General features: G+C 43.3%; 1 protein-coding gene across 2 annotated transcripts in view; it reads right to left on the bottom strand.

The window, feature by feature from the left end:
• Nucleotides 1-3,859: 3,859 nt before the first annotated feature.
• The window catches only part of DCPS (decapping enzyme, scavenger), a 47,322-nt gene continuing 41,161 nt past the window's right edge, over nt 3,860-10,020 (bottom strand). For both annotated transcript variants that reach the window (XM_001372330.5, XM_007495102.2), the window contains 2 exons: nt 5,489-5,599; nt 3,860-4,232 (listed from right to left, as the gene is read on the bottom strand). In XM_001372330.5, the coding sequence (XP_001372367.1) occupies nt 3,966-4,232; nt 5,489-5,599 (378 nt within the window). In that variant the 3' untranslated portion in view covers nt 3,860-3,965. The remainder of the gene's footprint in view (nt 4,233-5,488; nt 5,600-10,020) is intronic.

Raw genomic sequence — 10,020 nt, 5'->3', positions numbered from 1 at the left:
AGATAGGATAACTAAATTAGAAAGAGGGCATGATAATGTACCAACGACAATTGCCTCTCTCCAGAAATCCAATTATCAATCCATTACTTGCCACTTCTGTGAGAAGAAGGGCCACAAAATGATGGAATGTAGAACCTTTCTTAAGATGATTGGAAGGAATACACAGTTTAATAATAGCTTTAGAAATAATAACTATAGAAATGATGATAATGGTTATAGAAACCAGAATTCTAGAAATTATAATGACTATGGAAATAACTATAATGAATATAGAAATAAGAACTTTAGAAACCAGAATTATAGAAATAGGAATTGGGAAAATAATGACAATGCTCCAAATGAAGAAAATTATAATGATAATGAACAACAACAATATATGAGAAATGGCGCTCGTCCAAAAAATACTTGAGGTACTAATGACCCTCAGAGAGGTGCCCTTCAGGGGGGTGCCCAAGGAATATCCCAAACACAGTGATGGTGTCCGGGGGGGGGGGGGGGGCTGGGGCACAGGAATCAGAGGATACAACCTTTGATTTCCTGGACCCTGATGTCCTACTACCCGTTGTCCCTATCCACTGCCCCCCCAAACTAATGAACCCCATGTTACATTAAAGGTGGGTAACACCTATTATGATTGTCTATTAGACACCGGAGCTTCCTGGTCTGTATTAAAGAGAACACCTGATTTACAATGTTATTCTGTTGGCTCAGAGAATGTAATGGGAGTATCAGGAATAACCCAAAGCGTTAAAAGACTTCCTCCTAGAATGGTGTCTGTAGGACCCCTAGAGGTACAACACTCCTTCCTTTTGATAGCTGACTCCCCTTTAAATTTGCTGGGGAGGGACCTTCTATGCAAACTCAGAACCACAATAACCTGCTCCCCAGATGGTTCATTATCATTAGAAGTACCAGAGGAATCTTTAAATTTACTCCCTGTACTTCTCTCGGAAAACCAGGAGGCAAAAGAACCTTCCATTTTTGAAATACCTAAAGATATACCGGAGTCTCTTTGGGCCACATCTTCTTCTGATGTAGGCTTACTTAAATCTGCTGTTCCTGTGCAGATAAAAACTAAATCTAGCCCACCTCCTTCTATCCCTCAGTATCCCCTCTCAAAGGAGGCAATTGAGGGTATTACACCAGTTATTAACTCATTAATAGAGCAGGGAATAATAATCCCTTGCAAATCTGAATACAACACACCCATCCTGCCACTGAATGGTCAGCTTCACTACCTTCTAACATTAGTGCTCAAGGAGCAGAACTCATAGCTCTAAAACAAGCTTGTATAATTGCCAAGGATAAAAAGGCAACAATTTATACGGATTCTAGATATGCTTTCGGCATTTGTCACTCAGTCAGGATGTTATGGCTCCAAAGAGGATTTTTAACCTCAGCTGGAAAATCCATAGCTAATGCAGAAATTATTAATGAAGTTCTTTCTGCTCTCAAACTGCCTAAAGCCCTAGCTGTAGTTCATTGCTCTGCCCATACAGGTGGCTCTGACCCTGTCTCTGGAGGAAATGACCGAGCAGATGCTGCTGCAAAGCTAGCAGCCATAGAAGGACCTGGATTAATTTTAACATTAACAACCACTGATAATTTAAATTTATCACTTTCCTATAATGAAAAGGAAGTGGAAAAATGGAAACAATATAAAGCAAAACAGATTAATGGAGTATGGGTGTCATCTGAAGGAAAACCCCTGCTCCCTAGAAGTTTCTATAACCAAATTTGCCGATCTATTCATTAAAATGGTCATTTTGGGCACCCAGGGCATTGTGGACTCTGTCAAGAGAGTATGGATAGACCCTGGTATAACTACTATAGCCTCTAAAGTATGTTCAGCCTGCCCTATCTGTCAGGCATATAACCAACATGCATATCGTGGAAAAGCCTTTGGGGGATGTCCTCTGGCTTACACACCTTTTGAATATCTACAGATAGATTTCATAACAATGCCAAAGGCTGGACGTTATAAATTTTGTCTGGTCATAGTAGATCAACTAACCAGATGGCCGGAAGCATTTCCTACGACCGGAGCCATAGCAGATTTTGTTGCAAAGATACTTTTAAAGGAAATTATTCCTCGTTTTGGCCTGCCAGCACGTATTGACTCTGATAGAGGGAGTCATTTTACCAATTCTGTCTTAAACCAAATATATTCTTGCTTGGGGATAACTCCCAAATTCCATGTTCCATATCACCCCCAGAGCTCAGGCCAAGTGGAGAGGATGAATAAAGAACTTAAGACTATGATTGGCAAATTATGCACTGAGACCCATTTAAAATGGCCTGAAGTTCTCCCTCTGGCCCTATTTTATCTTAGAAGCACCACGTACACACTCATGGCAAATCTTTATTAGACTGCAAGTTTCCCAAGGCAGGAACCATCTCCCCATCCCAGGGGCTGCCTGTCTGTACTCACTAGCAATGGACTGTTCCAGTGATGCTCATGCAACAAGTAAATCTCAATTCACTATATTAACAAGAGGTCTTCCCATAGTCACTTCTTGTACCTTAATTCAAACCTCAGCCCTGACTGACTGGTTCATCTTGCTGCTTTCAGGCTTTGGGGATAGCAGAGTCCTCATTCATTTCTGGGGAAGGGAAAAGGACAAAGAGCCTGTTTTCTCCCAATGGCTCTGGATTGGAGTAAACAAGGCCTGAGCAGCACACCCAAGGATACAGAGAGCCCAGGAGCTCAACCTTCACAGCCCAAAGACTTCAGCACTTGTTGAAAGAGCCTGCAGAGAGTACGTGGTTTGGGTCCTATTCATGCACGAGACAGACCCAGACTTGCAGCCCCCACCTCTCTTGAGGCCTTTGTAGTCACCTAAGGAATTCTTTTCCCTCTAACTCTATCTTATCAAATCCCTAGAATTTAAAGGGATTGGCAGGGATACAGTCATCTTGCTGGTCAAATTACAGTGGCAGTCTATTTGCCAGCTTGGGCCTTACCAGACCTCCTTGGCTACAACCTGAGCCAGAAGCTCCTGGTCTTTTTTCCCCCAGATACCTTCAACTGTCTCTTTATTACTGTGCTTTTCTGTTTTTTCTGAAGAAGAGGACTTCAGCTTTGGTGAGATGGTAAGCAACTGAGGCTGTCACAAAGAAATGTGCTCACTGGAAAAGTGGGACTTGGAATAAGGTGATCTCTAGTTTCCTTTCAGTTCTAAAATTCAAATTAGATAAAGGAAGACCTTAAAAAAAAAACCCACCAATCACTCTTTTAGAGTTCCCTTGAAGTTTTTAGACTTAATTTATATGCTATCATCTTGATGTATTCATTTTCTATATACATATTTATACTATTATATTGCTATGCTTATACACACATTTTAATATACTTACACAGTATATTTGTGGTATGATGCTTTCACTGTATTATATGCCCTATAAAAGTTTGTTGATCGAACAATAGACTCTTTTATAGGATTTGTCATCTGATTTTTATTTAAGTTTCCTCTCTACCTCCACCTCGATAACTCCCACATCTCAACACGGAAGCAGGAAAGGGCAATGGGTAAACCAAATGTTTGAGAAAAAAAAGTGAGAAGTTTCCAGATGACTCAATGGAATGTGTAGAGTAAGATATTATGGTTGGTTGTTCTAGGAAATCTCTAGGCCCCAGTGGGTTGGAGAGTTGCTTGGAAGGAAAGGCCATAAAAGGCCAAGAAAAATAAACAAGGATCTGGGGATTAGTAGGCACCACTGGCTTGGTGAAGATCCAAGCTTCTTCCCTTGTTTTCTTTAAGACCTTCAACAAGGATACACCACCTACCTGAGGAAAACCCAGTCCTTTCCCCCATCTCCTTATTCTCCCAATCCTCAAGACATTTAGTCACACTAGGCCTAGTGAACCAGGTATTTTATTCATTGGGAAAGAACCAACCAGTACAAAAAGTTTTAAAAAACCAACATGGTGATAAAAATTCCCCCCATTTCCACATGTGAGCCTCTCAGTTCTTCTTGGCCTCCTGGAAGAGTTTAAGTAAAGGCTCGTCAGCCCTCAGGGCAAAAGTGAGGGTGCGCTTCTGATAATACTGTGGGTCATATTCCAGATTCTCAATCACATCAGCCAGCAGGTGTGCCCTCTCCACCCCTGAGCCAGGTGCCTCAAAGCCCAGGGCAGTGAAGTGCACGTGAAGATGATAATAAGAGGGCTGGTAGTGCAGGTAAACTCGAAGTCGGTCTTCCCTCACTTGATAGCGTTGCTGGATGGCCTCCTGAGAAAAGAAAGGAGTCCCAAAGACAAAACTTGAGTCCACTCCAGTCTCCTTCCCAAAACACCACACAGGATCAGGGGCTTAGGCCAAGAGGCCAGACTTTATCACTGTTTCTCACTTGTCATCTACAACCTACTTCCCTATCAGTTCAGAACATGGAAAGCTCCAGGATTTAAAGACAAGGTCTCTTGGTTCCTAAAGATCACTGAGACTAACACTATGTCCTTTTCTCTGATTACTCCCAGGCATTTTCCTCCTCCTACTGCAGGAAAGGGAGTAGGTGGAAGGAATCTGCACCCCCAACTGAAGAAAACAAGGTCAGGGCCACACTAGGAATTAGAAAAACATAAGCAGCAGAGGCTGGTGGAGGGGTGGCTGAGAGATGCTAGGGCAGCCTGAGGGCCAGGGAAATCTGAACTTGGCTTCTTTGGTAGGCAGGAAGGCCTTCAATTTGGCTCTGGATGAGATCTTGGTGCTGAGATGGGTTTTAATTAAGACCCCAAGTTTGGAAGATTGCTTGCCATGGAGGAAGAGGAAACAGAAATTGCTGAGAAGCCATAACAAATCCCTGGTCACTTCTGGAAAGCCTGCCAGACACATGTTCAACCACCCATGAAACTTTCAGTCAGGAGTTGAGAGCTAATGTACCCAAGTACTGGCTAACCCTACAGTAACCTACTGCTCCTAACTCTCATCCTCCAGCTCTACCCTCAAGTCTCCTGTACTTGAGATGGAAGAGACAGCTTTCCCAACTAGAAGACCAGAGGGCGAGGGGGGAACTACCTCAACTACATTCGCTCAGTTTTTGGCTACTGTAGTTTCAGGCTCTGTAGGAGATAGTCTGCCCCTGGAATGGAGGGAAGAACTAATATGAGAGTTTGAGCAATGTGGAATGGAGCTTGAAAAACTATTAGAGTTTGCATGGAGCCTGGGGCACAGGGTGGACATCAGCCTGCCGAGTGGGTGGGAATGCTTAGATAATGACGAGGCCAGTCTGGCCAGTGCCAGTGCCAAGGGCTTGAATTACAGAGCTGTAGAAGCCATGCTTGGATAGTCAGGGCAGAGCTAGATTACAAGGAGGGTCTTTCATGCCAGCCAAGTTTATTCTAAGGATGATGCACTAGGGATAAGCTAGTGGCAGGCTCCTAGGGGAAAGCTATATGCCGAATGGACTTTTGGGAAGGATGAGAGGAGTGATCTGGAGAGAATGAAGAGCCAGGCCCTGGTGGGGCTCTGAGACCTCTATAGTGGCTCACCTGACCCTCTTGCAAGATGTTCCTGAGTAGAGGTAAATGTTCCCCAGTCAGCTCCCGTAGGGACTTGATTCCCCGGCGATGGCAGATGGCAATCAGGTAGAGGTCATCCAACTACAACGAGGGAGGACAGGTAGTGATGAGGCACTGATTCACCAACTCCCTGGCTTCCCATAATGCTCGGCCCGGATCCCTGGCCCCTGAGCCATCAGGAGCAGCAGTGGGTACCTTGAACTAGACACACTGCTTTTCAGACACCATCCATTCCAGGATGAATTTGATAGCAAAACACAAGCATACATATATCATGGCTTTGAGGAGGATGCTACGATAAACATAAGTTTTCTAAATCTTTCAACTTGAGGAAGTAAGATTAAAGGCTTTTTGGTTTTTCTGTGGGGTAAAACTATCTGTGTTGATTGTATTTACTGTAAATATCACCAAGAAGTAAACTATAACTTGTGAGCTAGGTGGTGCAGGTAACAGAGCCCTGGACTTGGAGTAAGGAAAACCTAAATTTGAATTCTGCTAAGACACTTTCCTGCTATCTGATCCTGGGGAAGTCACATAATCTCTCTCTCTGCCTCAGTTTCTTCATCTAGAAAGTAGAGATATTAACAGCACCTACCTCATGAAGTGGTTGGGAGGATCAAATGAGATAATATTTATAAAGCACTTCACAAACCTTAAAATGCTATGTGGATAATGACTATTGCCAATTAAAAAAAAAAACCCTTATATTCTGCCTGAGGATCAATACTAAGAATCAGTTCCAAGGCAGAAGAGCAGTAAGGGCTAGGCAATGGGGGTTAAGTGACTTGCCCAAGCTTATTTAACTAAGATGTGTTTGAGGTCACATTTGAACCCAGGACCTCCTGTCTCTAGACCTGGCTCTATCCACACTGAGCTGCTCCATTAGCTATTACTATTATTTTCCTTTGCCATCCCTATTGAGTCCCTGGAATAACATTTCTGAGCTATCTTCATTCCTGTTCTTGAATAGAGTCAAATTTTGTGGTACACCAATTTAAAGAAGCAAAATCAGTGAGCTCCTATGTCATAGACTGAATTTTTTTCTACTTCTAACCAAAAGAAGCCTTTCCCCACAAGTTCCCCAAAGATCAGGGCCATGGACTAACTCAGAAGTGTAGGGGCTGGGGGAGAGGGAGGGAGGAAGGAAGGGAAGCTGGGTATCTCAGTGGATTGAGAGCCAGGCCTAGAAATGGGAGGTCCTAGGTTCAAATATGGCCTCAGATACTTCCCAGCTGTGTGACCCTGGGCAAGTCACTTGACCCCCATTGCCTAGCCCTTACCACTCTTTTTTTACCTTGGAGCCAATACACAGTATTGACTCCAAGACAGAAGGTAAGGGTTAAAAAAAAGTGGGGTGGGGGTGGGGGTCTCAACACCAGCATACAAGAAGCCCAGCTATGGGAATATTCTAAAGGGCTCCCAGCTTCAAACATTTCTGTCTCTGGGGGTAAGTACCAAGACCCTGCATTTCTCACTGCATTATCTCAGGTGGTAAAGAATCACTCTGAATCCCTTGGGGTCCTGGATCCAAAACAAAATGAGCTTTCGCCATTGATTGCCTTCGGTACACCTGAGCAGCAGCCTGTCCTGCTTCCTTTCTCTCAGCTGGTACCTTAGAAGGCAAAGTGATTTGACCCTCTACTTAGACCTGAAAGTCCCTGACCCAACCCACTGGATAGGAGCACGAAACTGCTGAAATCAAGGAGCAGCTAGAAAAGAAAACTAAGTTTCAAACTTGGGAAGAACTGAATATTCTTGACATGTGGGTGTGTTTTTTTTTTTTAGCTCTTCTATGTATCAACTGCCACAGTGCTCCCAAATAATAGCTTTTATTTTGGATGAATGCTGCTGACAAATGCTAAATAGGACACACTGAATTACAGTTCTTGGCTCCACTGCCATGGAATGGGGCATTGATCCTGATGTTACATGTCAGTTTGAAGGCTGAATCAGGTTGCTAAATGACTGTCATCCTCTGGGAGTTCAGGTGAAGGGGGTAGAAGTGATGAAGACCAGTTCTATAGAAACCATGCCAAGTTTCTCTAGAATGTGCCAACCTAATGGAGGGCCCCTACAGGTCTCCAGGGAGGTCACAAAGTTGTCAGGTATTGAGAAGAAACCAGGAATCTACATGACAACTCAGATGGTGGCAGTCTGCCCAAGGGAAGCTGGCATCATCAACCTCTTTTCATGGGACAGAGTAAGCTTACCAGAGACTGCGTGGCCCAAGGGGAGGAAGTGGTGGGAATATTTATTGTGTTTGACAATGCAGTGATATACTCAAAAAAAGTCAAATGGAGAAGGGATTTCACTTGTCCATCAGTAAAAAGTTCCAATTAATACTGTTGATTGTCTTCAGTTTTCAGTGAAGACCAATGACGATATGGGGTGATATCCTGACCTGTGTATAAATCAGATTTAAGTGAGGCAGAGTTGCCCAAAGTCATTAGCCCCACTCTCTTTCAGAGTCAACAAAGTTCAATGGCAAAGCAAAAGTCAAAATGACTGGTGATGGCTTGGGATGCAGTGGGTGACCCTTGGTTTCTTCAACGTCTAACCAAGCTCTAAGTGCTCCACAGTGCCAATTTCTGCTGTTTTCATGGCTGACCATTGGAACAAATTGTTCTCATCAACCCATTCTATTGGAGAAGTCTTCCTATGTCAACCTATGGGGTTGACATTCCCCTAACTCACCAATGGACATGCAGCCCATGGGTTACCTTCAACCTGGTTTAGTCTGTCTGCCAAGATGGTGTCCTGGGTGTAGCTTCTGTACATACTACATCTTCTAGGAGCCATAGGTAAGAGCTGGGTGGAAGGAGAATAAGCAGCCCTGAAGTCGGTTCAGCCATCCTTTCCACCAGAGGTACTAGTCTTCCCCGAACACATTCTAACCAACCACAACCCCTAGTTCTTCCTAGACCTTCCCCTGTCTCTTTTTGACTTCTTTACATTTATAACCATCATCCCCCATGGCTATAACATTTTCCTTCCTCATTCCTTTTTTGATTAACTCTTTCTCTTCTTTTCAAAGACCAGGACAGATGATGGTTTTGATGACATTTCCATGCATCCTTCTGACTATGTACAGTGAAGAGAAAATTAGATTTGGAATAAAAAGAACTAGTCATGTGGCTCTGGGCAAGTCACTTAACCTGTCTGCCTCAGTTTCCTCATTTGTAAAAATACTTTACTGCCTACTTCACAGTGTTATTATAAGGGAAATGCTCAGTAAAATTTAAAACACTACAAAATGTGAGTTAATATTCTTTCTTTCACCTCAAATTTCTCATGGATCATTTGAACCTTTCCCTTAGCCTTAACTATCTGTAATGCATATTTTGATTACCCCCCCCTTCCTTCAAGCATGCCCTTAAACCTCATCCAGAAGCTCCATGATGTCCCTCCCAAGCAATATTTCTGCCACCCCTATCAGAAACAAGAAAGACAACATGTCCCTGGTGCTGCTCTGCTTCTAACTCTTATGTCCCAAGAACCCTGTTCTCTTCACTCTGTCCTGAGTAAGTGCTAAGGATTGCTTTTCATCTTTGTAACCTTACTGCCTAATAGTTTTGACAAAGTAGGCAAATGTTTGGTAAGTCCAAACAGAAAGAGTAAACGAAAGCCACATATCCTGGTTTGCTTCAGCAGATCATCCAGCTCCCCTCAAAGGAAGTGCCTTCTCATACTTAAAATAATCTGGATACACTCCATTTGGGGAAAAGGAAAATCCTTTCTGGGGAAGGCAATCCTGAAGGCAAAATTCAGTCACTCCTCTTCAACCCTTTAGTCTAAACTCAAATAAAAGCCAAAATATGGTTGATCCCCTTGTCCAAGAGATTAATGAAGGTCAGCGTCACTCTTTGCAGCACACAAAGGTCACTGACTATGCTGAAGATTATGAAGTAAATATATGCCAATTACAAGAGAGATCATATTATTGATCTAAAATTATGGATGATACCATCATAGTTGATAAGAAGTATTTTGATGAAGTCAGCTCTTCTAATCACAACCTAAAATCTTTGGACCTCCCTGGTTCCCACTAAGGATGATGGTAGCTGAGAGGCAGATGAAATTCCGAAATTCTCTGTGATTGAATGGCACATGAGAGACTGTGGTACTAGAACTGAAATAAGAAACACATTTTAGCTCTGGAACCCTCAGGCTCAAACTCAATCAGTGCTTTTAGGGGGGTGGGGAAGTTTATGTATGCTTACTGTCAACCTTTTGTTCAGACTTAAATCTCCTACAAATCATGAGACCTGAATCTTCAAGGGTCTTGTGATGCTGAAATCTCTCACACCCACCATCTATCCACCACCTTGTGACTTAGCTTGAATCCCAGGCCTCTTGGGAATGTGGCCACACGGAGAAGGTCAGGAGTTTTGTAGAAGCTGATTCTTGAGCTAAGCAGAGTTGTCCTGGGGGTATTTCCCATTGCTTGCACAGGTGTTCTTTGGCTCAGCAGCTTCATCTTCCACCCGCTCCAAAAACAGGTC

Source organism: Monodelphis domestica, chromosome 4 (assembly GCF_027887165.1).
Source record: "Monodelphis domestica isolate mMonDom1 chromosome 4, mMonDom1.pri, whole genome shotgun sequence".
NCBI classification, from domain to species: Eukaryota; Metazoa; Chordata; class Mammalia; order Didelphimorphia; family Didelphidae; genus Monodelphis; species Monodelphis domestica.
This window is presented reverse-complemented; position numbering and strand designations above follow the sequence as displayed.